The sequence below is a fragment of the Pollachius pollachius genome, assembly GCF_949987615.1.
Source record: "Pollachius pollachius genome assembly, chromosome: 4".
NCBI classification, from domain to species: domain Eukaryota; kingdom Metazoa; phylum Chordata; class Actinopteri; order Gadiformes; family Gadidae; genus Pollachius; species Pollachius pollachius.
Window position 1 is genome coordinate 14,278,715 of NC_136937.1, and position 18,824 is coordinate 14,297,538.

Here is an 18,824-nt window from a genome sequence, read left to right on the forward strand (position 1 = left end):
TTTATTTTTTACTTTGACTGTTTTCCCAAGTGATGTCTTAAGAGTGCTTTGGATTTCTGTGTTTCATTTTGTTTGTATATAAATAAAGTTATTTATTTTGATTTTACTCAAAATGAGTTTCAACCAGAGTCAGGTTTTCCTGTGCTCATTCATATACGATATTGGACTTAAAAATGATCAATGATATGAATATCCATGAAGTTATTTAATTCGGATAGCGGTACTGTATGTCATGACAGAATACAGAGACATCGTTATTATTAAAACTGCACTGGCTAAGAGGCAGATGACAATATTTGAGAATGGTCATTTTAACTATCTGTAATATTTATTATTATTAAAAATAATTCACGGTGGAATTGCTTAATGGTTGGTCACAGTTATTGGCTTTATCGCTCTGCTTGACCAAGTGTCAAATAAAACAAGGAAAGGAGGGTTGATATCTTTCTCCTGAGAATGACTTTGTTCAAACAAAGTTTCATTTGGTTTCAAAGTGGCGATCTCTAAGATCTGAAATAATGTTCATTTTAATAAAAGTAACTTCAGGTAACTACCTGCTGCCGAACGAGGTAATACAATGGGGGTTCCGCCTGCGGCTCACCGATCAAAGCTCTCGCATTTTCAGTGTTATGAACGTTACAATCTGGGGGTCGCGGGCGACATTCTCGCAATGCATTCAAATCACAGGCCGCGCAATCAGCCGAGCGGTTTCCATCTCTCAGTGGTGGTGGTTGGGGGCACACTTCCTCTCACTAGTTTGCATTGTTGTGAAATGGTTTCATTCACCAAAAGTAACCTTCAAGGAGAACGAAAAAGATCTTCGAGATTGCCACCCTAACCTCTAACTGAATCAGAAGACCCACAACGCACTCTTCCTCTTTTCAGATCAGTGGAAAATCACTGGAAAATCAAACATAACACATGAAAACAGAAGGAGAATAAAAATGTTATTCATATTCGTTCTATACCCAATTCTATTGGGGTGCCAAACAAACCCAAATAGGCCTGGAGAAGCAAATGGTTTAGCTGGGTGGCGTGTCAGTCACTTTTATCGGGGTCAGCGCTGCTTCTGGTCGACTCAGAGTATCATGTGACATCTCCAACAGTCAACACCAGCCCACTGAGCTCGCCGGCCTATCATCCGCCTGCCAGGACCGCTGCAGCATGTGTGCGTGTCATCTCGCAGGTCCTGGAAGCGACCGGGAGAAACGCAGGAAGGCGAGGGAGAAAGTGTGGAGAGGAGAGACGTCGAGAAAAGGGAAGGGGGAGGGGAGGGGAGGGAGGGAGGGGGAGGGCGATGACAGTTGCTCCTAACAAATTAGTCCCGCTCCGCCAATCTCATCAGTTCGCTTCCAATCCGTCCGTCCACTTATGGAAGCCGTCACATACTTGTACAGCTCTCACTTTACACGTGATCTGTTGTTTGCTTTAGCTATATATATATATATATATATATATATATATATATATATATATATATATATATATATATACATATATATCTATCTCCATGTACGACGCAGTCCCATGTCTAATTCTAATTTCTACACCAGTGTGAGATTACCGTTTGAAATGAAAGCATGCTTTGGTTCATATTGAATCCTTTTGATGAGGAGCATCAGAATCAAAACAGAATAAAAACACCAACACAACTTAAGACTTAATAATTGACAGTGTAGCCTTTGGTGGCAGTGGCTGTGATGAAGGTAAACGGAACTCGATCGCCTCACTATCTCCTATTCCTGTCCAATCTGCTCCCTGGATCGGTCGGGATCAGCGTTACTGTATCCAGCCTGACAAAGCCACTCTGAAGAGACTCTGTTCTCTATATCCGAGAGAACCAGCCAGGAAGCAGATTGTAGAGACGTTGGCTCGGAATTAAATGTGTGATTTATGTTGGCCTACGTACACTTACATTGTGATTATGTAAATAAGGTTGGATTCCCTTTTCTCCCTTTACAACCAATAACTACACTTATTTTGTAAGATGACAAAAAATATATATTGCACATGAATGTACATATTGGTGTGACTACAAGTATTTACTCAATTGGTCCAAATGGTTGTTAACATTTGCAGAAACATTCGCATAGCCACTGAATGAATCATGGGACTTGAGAGTGGAAAGGTAGATTAAGAAAAATGAAAACAAATAAACTATAAATTTAACTACGATACAGGTTGACTGACTACTACGTCTCAAACACCACCTGTTAAACGGTAACATCATTCACACAATCCGACCACAACATCCTATAACGCAAACCCATGTCCGCAGCCATAACTCAACCACATGATCCCTCTCAATCTCCCCACAAACCAACCTAAAGCCTCCCCTCCGGGTTATCAGGGGTCTCATACATCAGCACCATGGCTGGAATATCATCTCCGCAGCACAACTGTCACTAAGACCAGGCGGGGGCAGCTGAGTTTGCTCCTAGCAGGAACTAAACGGTATAAACCAGATAGGCCATGAAAGCAGACACCCTCCCCATAATGTAATACCAGCAGCATACATCACTTTCCCTTAAAGAGCTGCTAATTAGCACTGACACTGCAGACTAAAACACGTCGAACAAAGCTTGGACCGATTCACAGCTAAGTGGGCCTACAGTAGAAAAAAGTGGCAGTGCATTCTGGCACCGTAGACATGCAAAGCCAGATATAATGGAGCCTCATGCACACCATCTGTGTTAATGTGAGGATAAATGTATGCACTAAGTGAGACTCCTGATTTGAACTCCTGTAACCTCACGGGTATATGACTCGTCATATCATAGCTTAATTCATATGTGGACCCAGCATAGTACTGACAGTATTTGCATTTGCTATTGCTCAAAAATGCTGTCAGTTCTATATTGAGCCAGTGACTAATGACAGACACAAAAAACGGTGTGTATGATGCACATTCACAAGGACAGGAGGAGGGAGGGGGTCTCTCTGAGCTCAGGTTCACCCTGGACCTCATATCGGTGACCCGCAAGGCCGCCCGCTGACTAAATAACATCCTCACGTCAGCATTTCCTTGCCACGCAAGCAAATGCCCCCCCCCCCCCCCCGAGTGTGTAGCTGTCTGCTGGTTGTATTTATAGCGGCGGAGGGGAGCGCCAGAAGAAACAGGGTTGGCGTGGAAGTCAGAACTCATGGATTGCGTAATGCTGGTGCTCGTTACCGCCAGGTCCCGACGTGTAACGGGTTTCCAACATCTCCATTTCAGTCATCGCCCGAGGTGTTCATTTTATTGGAGTTGTAAACGCTCCAAATGATATAACAATGTTGCCTCGGACACACACACACACACACACACACACACACACACACACACACACACACACACACACACACACACACACACACACACACACACACACACACACACACACACACACACATACACTCGTCGCTCAGGCAGGGCTGCCAACTCTCACGCGCTGAGCCTGAGTGTCACTCAAACGACCTTCACGCGCGCTCACGCCACACCTTCGCTGAAATTACTCGCTATTTCGCTTGTACGTGGACATTTTTTAAATAATATACCCTCGTATATAATCATACAAAGCTCTTTTAAATCTGACCGCAACCTGAATACACAGACAGAGTAATAAAGCGCGCTGAGCTCGGCCCCCACTCACACCGTAGGAGCTGCTGTCATGCTATCTACACTTAAAAAAAGTGAAGTTGCGCATCTACATTGTCTTTTACGGTAAGGCAATTGAGCGCCGACAGGCTTGAAGTCTTCATGGTGCAATCAAGAAAAAAAAATCAAATCAAATAGTTTCTACAAACTATTTTGGTTCAACATGTCCCCAGGAAACAGGTGAAACAGAAGTCTTTGAAATTTAAATATAAATTCCTGCATTGTTTTGTTAGAGTCTAAGTGGTTCAGTGGTAAGACCTGCTGATTAAAGTGCTGGATACCAGGGTTCAAGTCCTACTGATGATGGTTGTTTTTTAAACAAAAAATCATTGTGTGACTATAATGTAAAGTATTACTTCCAGTCATCACCTAATCTCCAGCTCTGTGGCACAGTGGAAAGATCACTATCAGCATGGACATTAAAGAGTTTTTTTATACATAACAATGTTGTGTATAGTGTCAAATCCCACCTCCAACCATATACTTTATGATGACTTGGTGGATGAGTAGAGAGAGCTACCGGTTAAGACCGTCGACCACTAGAGACCCTGGTTCAAGTCCTACCATGGCAAGTAGATTACTTTTATAAAGACAATAGCTTTCAAACAGAAAAGTACAAAAAAGTTTCAAGATACTTCTGGTTCTACAACTGGTAAACACTAGAGATCTGTTGATATCTGGTTGAGGGTAATACAGGACCATATTCTTCCCTTCCCCAATCCTCACCAAATATTTAATTTCTGTCTTGGATCAACAGTAGAAAAACGGGGGCAACTTTGGAGGGAGTCATCTCTACTGCTTCTCATTCCTCCATTGCTCCTTTCTCTGTATTACTCTCTCTCTCTCGCTGGCTCTGTCTCTCTCCCTTTTTCTCCGATGATGATGACGACAATGAAGAGAAAGGGTTGAAAGGAACCTCGATCAGTACCTCTACTGAGGTCACAGTCCCCCCTGATGCTCCATATCCTTTGGAATAACTTTATTGGCCCAGTGGAATGCAACAGGGACCTGAGCCGGATTAGCTAACCGCTGTTTGTTGATCCTGGTTACCACAGAGAATCTCGTTGTGACCCCATGGATATACTGCGAGTGAGTAAGTGGATGTCACACATACACACAAATATTTATATATATAATACAAACACACACACACAGATCTGTGTATCAGCACAGAGGTTCCTAGGAACATGTTGAACAAGAATATGGTGAAGGTCATAGAAAACAATTTGACCTGATTATTTGATGAATTTTAGATATCTGCCTATATAGCAATGGATGCATGCATGCATATTGATTTAAGTATGTATTTCAACAAATTAAAAAAAATGGACTCATTCTCAATCAATATATATATAAATATACACACATTATATATACATACATGCATATACACATATGTATATATATTTATGTATATTTTATATTCATATATATGTGTGTATGGATAAATATATGTATACATATGTGTATATATATATATATGTGTATATGTAAATATATACTGTATGTACATAAATGGTGTATGCATGTGTGTATACATATATATATGTTGAATAACGTGTGAGTCAGATACAATCTCTCCGTGTTCAGATCTTTATGATGAAAGTCATGAAGTATACACAATGCACCCTACACTATTACAATGTCCACACGCTGATAATGTTCCTTGTTGTCATCCAATGACAAAGCTACGTTTTGGGCATGTCAGTAACAAATTAACAAACAGCAGTTTGACTTTCAAGCTCGGAGCGAAATAAAGGAAACAAGTAAAAACATAGTGAAGTCAACTGTATCACAGCAGGTAGGTAAGGTACAAGTAGGCAACGTTAGTTATAAAATAGAAAAAACATGAAACAAACCCCCAGATTTATTCACTTATGGTTTATATGTTATTTACAACTCAGTGGTTAGAGGACTGAACCCCTTTGTTGTTATTTGGCCTTTCCCCGTAGCATCATGGGTGTGTTTCACACCCACTGATCGCTCCACCTTCAAACTACATTCAGCTCACGATTCACCAGTTCTCTTCACGTTGTCAGACACACTAAATCCTTCCTTAACGTCTCAGCGTTGACAGAAAAGTCTTAACGGGATGAGTGATAATGATTTAGAAGCATCAAGCTTTGCACTTTCCGTCCTAAAGACAAAAAGGAGCACAATAACATACAAACACACACACAGTCAACCACCCCTATTCCACCCGGGATTGGCTTCACTGTGACCCTGGTCCGAACTCCTGTGCGGCCCCTGGTGACCCTGCCCGGCAACCCTCTAAGCCAGACGAACCAATCAGAACGCTGGTCATCGACCCACTCAGTGTAGGACTGAGGTCCAGGAAGGCAGTGGACATGGATCATGAAATGTGCTTTTGATCGGGTGAGGGCTCTTGGAAGAACGCACGTTTTAGTTGTTGCTGTGCTTTTAATAGAAGTATTCAACGTATATGGATGTGTGTCTGAGTCTATTCTAAAATCATGGTAAAGGCAAACTCATGACACCGTGCTAACACAATATGTCTGCTAACCTAGCGAAGCACAGCCTCCAAACATGACCTCCTCTGTCAAGGTCAAAGGTCGAGGGGAGGGGGGTCAGTGAGCAGCTGGAGACATGAGAGCTGGAATAGTGATGTAGGGTGAGTGGTTTAAACTTGTCTCCCAAATAGCCAGATGGAATTACCAGTACCTGTGTTTGTGTGTGTGTGTGTTCATGCATGTGTGTGTGCACATGTTTGTGTATGTGTGAGCGTATTCCCGTATATCAAGCAGTCTGACCCTTGTCTTTAGTGACAGATAGGGTTTCAAACACTCACTGGTCCTTGTGCCGCGGCTAGGTTGTGTGTGTGTGTGTGTGTGGGGGGGGGGGAGATATATATATATATATATATATATATATATATATATATATTCATTCTAGGAGGGGATTCAGTTAGCCAGGTTCTCATGAAGTTTCCACTTATCCAAGATATTTATGTCCGGGAGCTGCTGACAATAAACCCTCATGCATTTTTAACGTTAGAGAATTTAGATTTAATAAAGTCATTTACTACCACGGGAGATGGGCAAGACTGCTCTCCCTCTGGCACACTGTGCATCACATGGTCATTGTCTTCTGCTATACGCCTCCCCGCTGCCACCAGCATCACTCATATACACACAGGTTAATCAGCGCAACCCAGACAATTAGAAAAAAATCTAAAACGTTCCTTTTACAAGCATGCACACGCGCGCAGGCTAAATGAGTGCTTTCTTTGTATTCTGTCCCTCTGCTATGTTCATATTTACACGCCATACTCATCCATGGCTGTTCAGTCAGTCACTGAAGCACATCTTCCAAGTCCAATCTCATACATACACACACATTTTCACACACACACTCACACATGTACACTCAAGCAAATACACAATCCCGACAATCAACATTAATGGAACACCAATCCACGCACATATCCGTGTTTTTCTTCTTCTAACAGCACATTCTTATACATACATTAAAAAAAACGTGACACTTTGTTAAACGTAAATGTGAGGAAAAAAAAAAAAAAGCTCCGTTCAGAAAAAGGCGTCTCATCTCATGTCAGCGCTGTACCTAAAGACCCCTTCCTCTCTGTCAAACGGGGGGGGACTAACGCTTGCTTGTGCCGGGGAGTTGAACATAAAGCAGGGAGTGGTGACGCATGCGCCCGGCCCGTGTCCAGCCCCCACAGCGTTTAAATATCAGTAGTACAAAGATTAAAATCAACAGAAGCCTCTTCTCTCTCTCCACAGCCAGCCTCTTGTCCACCGGAGATCTGGAAGCGCAGCGCCAACAAAACACACCCTAAACCCACGGTGAGCGGGGGCTGCTGGGATAATGGACTTACTGGGGGGGGGGGGAGATACAGCCTGCTTACGAGGATTAGGAGGATTGGAGGGGGTGTAGTGTTAACACAGTTTGTTTTTTAAATCCCCAGATCATCCTGGGGGGTAGCAGTCAAGTTATGTTGAAATCCTTTCAGCGGGGCGCTGGGGGGGGGGGGGGGGCCTGGTGGTTAGAGGGTCCAGACGTTGCTGATAGCAGCGGTGGTGGTGGTCAGTTAGGTGTTCTCCTTGCCCCCCTGGGTGCCCGTCACCGTCTTGATGGAGCTGAGGGTCCGGTTGAACCAGGTCTTCTTGGCGGCCTGCACTTCATTCATGGCCAGACCCAGGTGGTGCTCCAGGTCCTGGGACAGGAGGCCAGGGGGAGGGGAGGGGAGGAGGAGGGAGAGAGGAGAGGGAGGAGGAGAGAGGGAAGAAGGGAAAGAGGGAGATGAGTAGGAGGAAGGGAAGACATGAGGAACGTTAACATTAGCCTGAGTGAAATCAAATGGTACGATCCGTCCAAAAGCATCCAGCACCGATATACCTGATAGCAACTATATTGCTGACCATTTTATAAAGCGTAGTAAAAAGCACAATACAGTATTTTAACTATACAGTTTAATATTTTATATAGCAAGAAATGGCAGTAAACGACAAGTGGCACTAAATGGCTCTTATAGAAATTGGGTAAAAGGATTTACCTTTTAACAATGCTTTCATATATTATACCATGCATATCAATATTAATACTGATTATATATCTTGGACATTAAAAGCGGTAAAATCGCGTGCTCGACCAATAGAAAGCGCAGAAAGACCCCATGTGGCCCTTTGATTGTGTGCTCCTGTCCGCCCCTTCCACTGGCCCTCATCCGTCTCCTCAAGTGGCCCTGCCCCATTGGCCCTTACATACGGTCGGCGTTGTAACGTGAGGCCATGCGCGCATAAGCGACACATATCTGAAGGGACTGGCAGACGGCAGCGATGTGTATGTGGCTCTCCACACAGGGGGGGCGCCTGTCATCAGATCAGTCAGCATATAGCGGCGGCGGCCCCCCACCTCCGCTGCACATACTGATGGGCCTGTCACAGGCACTGCAGCAGCCCCACCGCTATGACTCCATTACGCTGGCTGCAGACCCACTGTCAAAACACGGCGCATTGTTCTCCGAGACGCACATCCATACGCCCGCAGCGCGCAAATTGGATGTGGCAGTGTTATCAGGATTCGTCTGACACGTTGGACGGGGCTGGTGTTAGTCAGCCCCGTCCAACATGGCCTCCCGCCTAGTCCTACCACCAGGTGTTAGTCAGCCCCGTCCAACATGGCCTCCTGCCTAGTCCTACCACCAGGTGTTAGTCAGCCCCGTCAAACATGGCCTCCCGCCTAGTCCTACCACCAGGTGTTAGTCAGCCCCGTCCAACATGGCCTCCTGCCTAGTCCTACCACCAGGTGTTAGTCAGCCCCGTCCAACATGGCCTCCTGCCTAGTCCTGCCACCAGGTGTTAGTCAGCCCCGTCCAACATGGCCTCCCGCCTAGTCCTACCACCAGGTGTTAGTCAGCCCCGTCCAACATGGCCTCCCGCCTAGTCCTACCACCAGGTGTTAGTCAGCCCCGTCCAACATGGCCTCCTGCCTAGTCCTGCCACCAGGTGTTAGTCAGCCCCGTCCAACATGGCCTCCCGCCTAGTCCTACCACCAGGTGTTAGTCAGCCCCGTCCAACATGGCCTCCCGCCTAGTCCTACCACCAGGTGCTAGTCAGCCCCGTCCAACATGGCCTCCCGCCTAGTCCTACCACCAGGTGCTAGTCAGCCCCGTCCAACAGTAGTACAACCACATTTAATACCTTCCATTACATCCATCTAAAGACATAAACCTCAACTTGGGCTGCAAGAAATAACAACAATTCCTCGAATTGAACCCGCGTATCTCCCGCCATACGTATCTGTCCCTGTATCAACTATCTACAGTGCATGCAGCGCTGTGCCGGTATCTGAACCTCTCTGGGCTGTATAGGGCTGGGTATCGCCACTGATTCCCCACGAGATTCTATTAGATGTCCCGATTTGATTCGACCCCATATCGACTACTTTAGGGATATTTCAGTCCCTATACAAATTTTGCTTGGATATGAAAAGAATCCTCATAGAACGAATGCTCTGAATCGTACATGGAGCCCTCTAACCTGGTGCATTGTTGAACACACCTGTATCTTGCACTCAGCCTCCACCAGCTGCAGCTTGGTCTGGGCCAGCTCCAGCTCCATCTCCCTCAGCTGGTTCTTCAGGCCCTCCTTCTCCTCGCTCTCCTCGGGCCCCATGGCGCCCAGGGGCCCCGTGGCCAGGCGCACGCGGCCCTCCTTGTTGAAGAGAACGCTGCACTTCTCACAGCCGTCCACCCTGGCCTGAAACATGGGGGGGGGGAGAGAGACGGGTGAGAGGTGTTGATGGAGGGGATGGAGAGGGTGAGAATGAGGGGATGGGGGGGGGGGGGGAGTAGATCATAAGGTGGGGAATGACGAAAGAGGATGGTAGAGGGATGTGGGGTGAAAAAACTGGGAGGGACCAGAGGGATAAGGAGGAATTGGGGGACGGGAGAGGTGAGAGGGAGAACGTAGGCAGGTGGTAGAGGCGGAGAAGGGAGGAGAGGGAGCCTGGGGGGGGGAGAGGGGGAACGTGGGCAGGAGGGTAGAAGGGGAGAGGGGGAGAGTGAGCTGAAGGGGGGGGGGAGGATGAACTACCTTGATTTTATCCAGCTCTCCGCGGTTGGAGGTCTGCTGCTTCTCCAGACGCTCGCTGAGCTGGGAGCAGATCTACACAACAGAGTTCGAAGGTCACCTGACTGAACACCAGCGTTTGCATGTGAAGACGGTACTTATTCAGTGTCTGTGGCAATCTTCCCTTTCTCTCCTACACCCGTAATCCACAAAGTAGCAGGCAAACGTATGCGTGCTGGCACACACTGGAACACACACACAAACACGCCCCCAGACTTGTTCTGTCGCAGGCTCTACACATGGATCTCTCAGTGACACCCTGAGTCATCCTAATGGCGACAGCACTTTGTTCCTCGTCTCTGTTCAGCTTATTTTGGAGGGAAGCTGTACAAACAAGGAGGAGGAGAGGAACAAATCCGTAGCAAGACACTCACCGGGCCAGGCTAGGCTCTGCATATCTTACAACATGCATCTGGATAACAGATTGAAGTGCACAGTGCATATAACATACTGTTCAGCTTTATAGGGATTGTGTAGGTTCTCATAGTGACGGTACATTTGTATATGGATTGTGTGGGTTGTCACAGTGACTGTATCGCTTTATGGGAGATTGTGTTCAACTTTATGATTCACTGATCAATTCTGTTTGCCGGCTTTCATAGAAATACCATGGTGGACACGACGGACCTAATGAACCTGAACCCCGATGTTAAACCCACAAAAGATAAATACCGCAAAATAAATATAAATATCGTGCCACAATTCTTGCAGAATGTAAATATTTACAGGATCGCAATACAGATTGTATCGGTACTCGGAAACCTTATTAATATCATGTCATATATTATGAGGCATGTCACTGTTTCATAGTATCAGCATCACACAGACAAAGACAATGAATCTTCCTCCGCACCGCCCAGAGAAAGACACATGAATACAACATTTATAACCAAGGTAAATACCGCAAAATAAATATAAATATCGTGCCACAATTCTTGCAGAATCTAAATATTTACAGGATCGCAATACAGATTGTATCGGTACTCGGAAACCTTATAATATCATGTCATATATTATGAGGCATGTCACTGTTTCATAGTATCAGCATCACACAGACAAAGACAATGAATCTTCCTCCGCACCGCCCAGAGAAAGACACATGAACACAACATTTATAACCAAGGTAAATACCGCAAAATAAATATAAATATCGTGCCACAATTCTTGCAGAATCTAAATATTTACAGGATCGCAATACAGATTGTATCGGTACTCGGAAACCTGATAATATCATGTCATATATTATGAGGCATGTCACTGTTTCATAGTATCAGCATCACACAGACAAAGACAATGAATCTTCCTCCGCACCGCCCAGAAAAAGACACATGAACACAACATTTATAACCAAGGTAAATACCGCAAAATAAATATAAATATCGTGCCACAATTCTTGCAGAATCTAAATATTTACAGGATCGCAATACAGATTGTATCGGTACTCGGAAACCTGATAATATCATGTCATATATTATGAGGCATGTCACTGTTTCATAGTATCAGCATCACACAGACAAAGACAATGAATCTTCCTCCGCACCGCCCAGAGAAAGACACATGAACACAACATTTATAACCAAGGTAAATACCGCAAAATAAATATAAATATCATGCCACAATTCTTGCAGAATCTAAATATTTACAGGATCGCAATACAGATTGTATCGGTACTCGGAAACCTGATAATATCATGTCATATATTATGAGGCATGTCACTGTTTCATAGTATCAGCATCACACAGACAAAGACAATGAATCTTCCTCCGCACCACCCAGAGAAAGACACATGAACAAAACATTTATAACCAAGGTAAATACCGCAAAATAAATATAAATATCGTGCCACAATTCTTGCAGAATGTAAATATTTACAGGATCGCAATACAGATTGTATCGGTACTCGGAAACCTTATTAATATCATGTCATATATTATAAGGCATGTCACTGTTTCATAGTATCAGCATCACACAGACAAAGACAATGAATCTTCCTCCGCACCGCCCAGAGAAAGACACATGAACACAACATTTATAACCAAGGTAACCACCTATAGCAAGCCGTACATGAGTCTATCTGGGAGGAGCGACGGCACAGCAACACATAACTCTGTTGTCTCCCCTGTCTCTCTACAGAAATTTATTCCAATGTTCTCTTATCTGGAGCCACTCAGTGCCGCCTCCCTTCAGAATAAGAGCGCAGCCGTTCAGCTGAACACCATCGTGTCACCACCGGGCTTATTATAGCGTGGCTCAGTGCTACACGCTGCGTATGTGAAGGGCTCTCGCACCAGAGAGTTCAGCCACACAGGCACGCAGAAAACCCATCAGGGCCCCTTTTATATTAGCTCAATCATTTGCAATTTCCGGGCTATATTTTTACACCCAATAAACGGGAATGATATGTTTCTGGTGACGGGGCCATTTCCTTTGTTCCTCGTGTGGAAAAGTTAGCGACAAGCCCATTGTGCAATTTATAGCTCTGCCATCATAAGAGACACTAGTAGCATGGGGTGAAATGATAGGTTTCAGCGCCAAGCAACTTTGGCTAACATACACAAGAACAGACCATATTACTGTGGGGGGCACTTATAAAGAAACAGATCAATTTTCAGAGGAACTAGAGGGCCTGTACTCTCGAGTGTACCCCTCAGCCCGGTGTGTTCCGTGTCCTCTGGAAGGTTAATAAGGGTGTGCTGGGACAGTCGCCCCGAAACGACCCCGTGAAGCTCTCTGGTGTTGGGGACGTTTAGCAGCCTGATACAAGGGGGACTGGAGGAACTTTGAACCGCTGCAAAGCATCGTGCATGCCTTGCAGAGGGGTTAAGCCTCGAGTAAAACCAGAGCGGAATCGCTGTTAGAGTCAACACAAAGATCGAGCTGTCACCAGGGCTCAACGGGGGGGAAGGCGCTGGGAGTTTATGTTTGTGTTAAGGGCCTATGCTCAGCCATCGCTAGCACATAGCCGAGAGGTCTGCCGTTAGTGTACGTGGTATATAGTTTATACGCATATAGTTTAATGGCTAGTGTGGTGTTTGTGTGCTGCAGCCCCTGTACGTGTTCACTCATGTGCACGACTCAAGACACACGCGGTGTCCGCGGCGACGACCGTCTTTGGATGTGCTTCAGTGAACCTGCTCCTGTCTTCTATAAACACACTTGATGGTGATTCACCTCAAAAGTATTAACAAAAACAAATGTTGTCGGATGAGAAGTAATACTGAGATCAAATCAAACGTTCATAGCAGGTCGAATGACGTGTCCGTTCTGATCTTCGCACAAAACAACAATAGGAAAGGCTGGTGACCCCCTTTGAAATGACCAGGAACATATCCCTAAGTAGACATCACAGCATACCTATGAACAATGTTTGTGGTGAGTTTGGCAGAGATGTGCTTCTCGGTGTGGGGCGATGTCCCACAAACAGTCAGACCGACATGAGCCCCTTATATAGTCAGGTCTAGCTGGACTATATCGTGTCATCAGCATGTGGAGTGGAGGACAGTAGAACTGTGTGGATCTGCTGCCTCTCTCAGGGGCAGTGGACAGTAAAGTAACCAAGATATCAATGTGTTCTACTAAAAAAATAGTGCAATGATAAATTTGATTAATAGACCGAGATCTTTACGGCAATGACGCAAGGATGTCTATCACTGACTGACTGACTCTTAATCTAATGCAACTCCTGATCATAAGGAAGTAGGAGTCTGACGCAGTTTCACTTCTTCAAAGCGAGTTAGAAAAGGAACCAAACAAAGGCCTCAGTTGTTTTTAGGTCCAGAAGAGCCTCGGGTCTCTAACGCTTCCAACAGAACACGGGCGCTGCATACCTGCTTGTATTCCCCGATGATGGAGCCGTTCTTCTTGATCTCAGACTCGGACTTGTCCAGCTCCCGTCTGCACATCTCCTTCAGCTGCAGAGGACACACCCACACACACACACACACACACACACACACACACACATACACACACACACACACACACACACACACAGTAATAGTGTTAGCGCGACCCTTGGCAGAGACAGAGGACAAGAGTGACAAAGGCAATGTCAACAGCGGCCCCCAGGGGCCCCTTGTGTATTTCCAAGATGGCTGCCAGGGAGCATTAACCAGAGACGGGGTATTGGCAGCTTGATGGCGGACGCCAAAGTCGTGACCTTGACACAAATTTAATTGAAACCGCCAACACCATCCCCCCTCACGCCTCCACCCAGCATCCACCTCCGCCCACACCAACACACCAGGGGAGATTGACAGAGAGAGAGAGAGAGAGAGAGAGAGAGAGAGAGGGAGAGAGAGAAAGAGAAAGAGAGGGAGAGAAAGAGAAATAGAGGGAGAGAAAGAGAGAGAGAGAGAGAAAGAGAGAGAGAGAGAAAGAGAGAGAGAGAGAGAGAGAGAGAGAGAGAGAGAGAGAGAGACAGAGAGAGAGAGAGAGAGAGAGAGAGAGAGAGAGAGAGAGAGAGCGTAAGGGAAAGAGAGCGGGAAAGAGAGAGTGGGAGATGGAGAGAGAGTGACACAGAGCGTGGGAGAGCGGGAGCGAGAGAGCGAACGAACGAGCAGTCCGCAGTCGGCCTTAAAGGCTTCATTTCCCCGTACATAATCTCCAGATCCTCGGGGCCGACAGATAAACAAGACGAGGCTCCGCGTGCCCCCGAGGCATCCACGGCCGTGTCTCCATTAGGGCGGGAGACACGCTCTCCATCCCCCCCTCTGTATTCTATCAAACGCACGCAGAAAGCTGCGAAGACCTTCTGTTAGCCAACCCGGTCGCGACCAGAGACGACCTTTATCACTTTGTGATGTATTGCGTTGAGGCCGTTCCCCTGCTGGCCGCCGCAGACTCTCCATCACGCGATAAGGCATCACTACCTACCATGAATGAAGACTTTCCTCTTCGTTGAGATTTGGAAACAAACCCTAGAGCTGTTCAGCACTTTTGACTTTGCGCTCGACTCTCCTTTTTGTGTGGCTATTGGTGGAGTCGAATGTGGGCCGGTGTGATAAATGGTCCACCTCTCTCCATCAGTAACACGGGGAACACTGATGCTGACCTGTGCTGACTCCTCCTCTAGTCGCCTCTTCTCGTCCTCCGAGTCCACCAGCTTCTGTTTGGTCATCAGCAGCTCCTTGTTGAGGGCATCAGCCTTCTCCTCGGCCTGGAACACACACACACACACACACACACACACACACACATTTATTCACCGAAAACACACACATACATTCAGCAAACACACACACACAAACATTCACCGATATCACACACACGCACTCAAATTCACCGAACACATTCACAAAAACACACGCACACATTCAACAATCAATCCCACACACAAACACACACACACACACAGAGATATACACCAAACACACACACCTTCACCAAACCCACACACATGCACGCACACGAACACAGACAGACAGACACACAACACGCATGCACGCAGACACGCAAAATAATAATGATAAAGTGGCTGAAGCGGCTGTCAGGACAGAATGCGACAGCAGTGTACCTGGAGGTCATTCTGCACGCCCAGTGCTGAAGGTAATCACAGCACGGGGGTCAGGGTTTAACCTCACATAAAGCAGAGCGCTGAGCATGAATGTGCACACACACAATCACAACATAAATAACCTCAACCACGCTTCCATCTGTAACCTTCCCCTTGCTAGCCCACACGGTACACTCACAATGCAACATTATACACAACATTATAAATGTATAACGGTCTCTAAGTGCACACACCAAACACACAAGACGGAACCGAAAAGACGGATACAACAACACTCTCAAACATAAAGTTTAAACAGCACACTCACAAAGATGCACGTGCACTCCCACCCACACCACACAAATCCCTGTTTCTCCCCAGGTCCCGGTAAAGACACAGGGCTAGATGGGATGGGTTCCCCGCCGGTTCTTACATTGTCCAGGTCCTTGCGCAGGGCGATCTTGCTGCTGACCAGCTCGTGGGCCAGGTCGTCGTTCTCCTGCTCCAGACGCATGTTGGCCTCCTGGAGACGGCGGTTCTCTCGCTGGCGGGGGGGGGGGGGGGCGACGACGAGAGGAGGAGGGAACACAAACAGAAGGGGAGAAGGTGAACACCGACCGACCGATCGGAGAGCGGCACGCGGCAGAACAGGAAGTGGGGAGTTTCAGAGAGATCTGGACGAGAGCACGGGGGAAGAGGAGGAGAAAGCTAGCAGGGGAGGCGAGCTGTTTTTCAGAGAGCTGTGCTGATCGTGGAGGGCATGTTGGTGGTGGTCAAGGGAAACCGGGGGCATAGCGGAGAAGCTGTGGTCTGTAATGGTTAACAGAGCACGACTGGCGCACTGGATTACTCATTAACATGGTCCCAGATAGCACACGGTAGTCGTAGACAAGTCATTAACCACCATTTCAGTCTTTCATGTTTTCAATATAATGTTTGTGAGCCACAGCTATATAGGAGCTTCCTGCTGATCCTGGGCGTGTGTGTTTGTGTGTGTGCCTGTGTTTGTGTGTGTGTGTGTGTGTGCCTGTGTGTGTGTGTGTGTGTGTGTGTGTGTGTGTGTGTGTGTGTGGGCCTCACATCTCTTGATAGGGGGCTCCTGTTATCCTGGGGGTGTGTGTGTTTGTGTATGTGTGTGAATGTGGCACAGTGTGTGCATGCATGTGTGGCATGGTGTGTGTGTGTACCATGCATGTATGGAACAGTGTGTGTGTGTGGTTGTGTGTGTGTGTGTGTGTGTGGTGTGTGTGTGTGCGTGCGTGGGTGGGTGCGTGCGTGTGGCACAGTGTTTGTGTGTGTGTGTGTGTGCGTGCGTGCGTGCGTGTGTGTGTGGCACAGTGAATGTGTGTGTGTGTGTGTGTGTGTGTGTGTGTGTACCTCGTATCTCTCGATGGGAGCCTCCTGCTGCTCCTGCTCCTCCTTGATGGTATGGTACTCCTTCTCATGCTTCTTCAGCTTCTTCTGGCTGATCTGCACCACAAAACACCGCCCTCCTGTCAGCTACATACTACACATGCATTTAGAAGTAGTCCAATAAGACCGCACCTACTAAAGATGCAACCGTTGGCAATCTTATTACCACCCAAATCGTAGAGAATCAAAACTACCGAAAGGATCGCAATCCAGAACACAACCCCACTCATAAATCTTTTCACTATGGCATCGTGATGTCCCTGCAGATTCTTACAGTAGTCCAGAGGACATCTCATACGCATGAGGCGCTGACCTTTGACCAACACAGATAGGAGTCCAGAGATGGGTTGGATGCACCTACTTTGCATCTCTAGTGTCGACTAGGCAGATATGCAAAGGCAAGGCTCCCCGTTGAATAGGTTGTTGTTTTTATGTCCCGTGGTGGAAAAACAAGTGATAAAATGCACGCAGAGGCTGCGGGCAAGCAGTGTGAACTATTAGCACTGCATCATGGAGCGTTAGCACTCCCAGTGGGATCAATACGCCGCAGAATGCATTTACAGATTTACGATTGGTTTTTGGTAGTATTTTTCTAGACGAAACTGACGTTACAACTGCAAAGAAAAATGTTTAAGGGTATTTATGGGTATTTAGAATCAAAATAATCCTCTGAGATTATATCCATTCAACATTTCCTTAAAGAGTAACACCATGTAGAAATATAGAAACATAATTTCTCGTTTCCTCCTATTCTACTCCACATGTGCACTCAATTATTATTGAGACACTGTTTGTTTTATTATTCAGTATAATTATTTATCACATTGTCATTCTGAAAATGTTCTGATGAACATTGATACGTTCATCAGATGATATGCAATCATGTTCCTTGTTGTCGTCCAATGACAAAGCTACGTTTTGGGCAATGATATGCAATCAATCTTATTATTAGTATTACCCTTATTATAATAATTATTATTATCAATCAATGAGGTCAATATAAGACATAATTGCTTCTAAATGAAAGAGATTCAAATGTCATCAAGAAACCGGTTTCCTTTGTGCTACGTCTATTTCCAATATGAATAACTGAGTAGTCGTTTCCTCCACAGGAGCTGTACGCTACGGGTGTGACCGTAGCACGGAAATCATGCCACTCATAATATGCTACAAATCAAAAAGAATCAACGAATACCAGGCTTCCACATGGGTCTCCTCAGAAAGAAATGAATGAATACTTGAGAAAACATGTGTCCACAAGCGTTGGGCTCATCTGTTGCGGTTCATCCACACCCACCCTTCCTCTGGTACCCCAGGTGCTATAGAATAAGTAGTGCTGTCGGGGAGTCTATTTCAGTCCTGAGAGACAGATCACCAGCTTGTACAACATACAGCACCAAACAAAGGGTCAACAAGCCATGAGTCAATCTGTGTAATCTGTAGGCTGTGATACGTGTATGGGGGCGGCATCTGTGCGTGTGTGTGTGTGTGTGTGTGTGTTTGTGTTAAAAGTGATGAGTGCAGATGGGAGTATGCTCAAGGAGTGTGAGAGAGTGTGTGAGTGTACATGAGTGTGTGTGTGTGAGAGTGAGCATACATGTGAGTGAGCGATTGAGTGAGTGTCATAGTATGTATGTGCGTTTGCATGCATTTGTGTACACAAAAC

At 46.1% G+C, this 18,824-nt stretch overlaps 1 protein-coding gene across 5 annotated transcripts in view; it reads right to left on the minus strand.

Annotated features, from left to right (window-relative positions):
• Positions 1-5,228: 5,228 nt before the first annotated feature.
• rabgap1 (RAB GTPase activating protein 1) overlaps positions 5,229-18,824 on the minus strand; it is a 70,960-nt gene continuing 57,364 nt past the window's right edge. For all 5 annotated transcript variants that reach the window (XM_079735762.1, XM_079735760.1, XM_079735763.1 and 2 more), the window contains 7 exons: positions 17,123-17,215; positions 16,179-16,289; positions 15,305-15,409; positions 14,079-14,162; positions 10,216-10,287; positions 9,682-9,879; positions 5,229-7,835 (listed from right to left, as the gene is read on the minus strand). In XM_079735762.1, the coding sequence (XP_079591888.1) occupies positions 7,710-7,835; positions 9,682-9,879; positions 10,216-10,287; positions 14,079-14,162; positions 15,305-15,409; positions 16,179-16,289; positions 17,123-17,215 (789 nt within the window). In that variant the 3' untranslated portion in view covers positions 5,229-7,709. The remainder of the gene's footprint in view (positions 7,836-9,681; positions 9,880-10,215; positions 10,288-14,078; positions 14,163-15,304; positions 15,410-16,178; positions 16,290-17,122; positions 17,216-18,824) is intronic.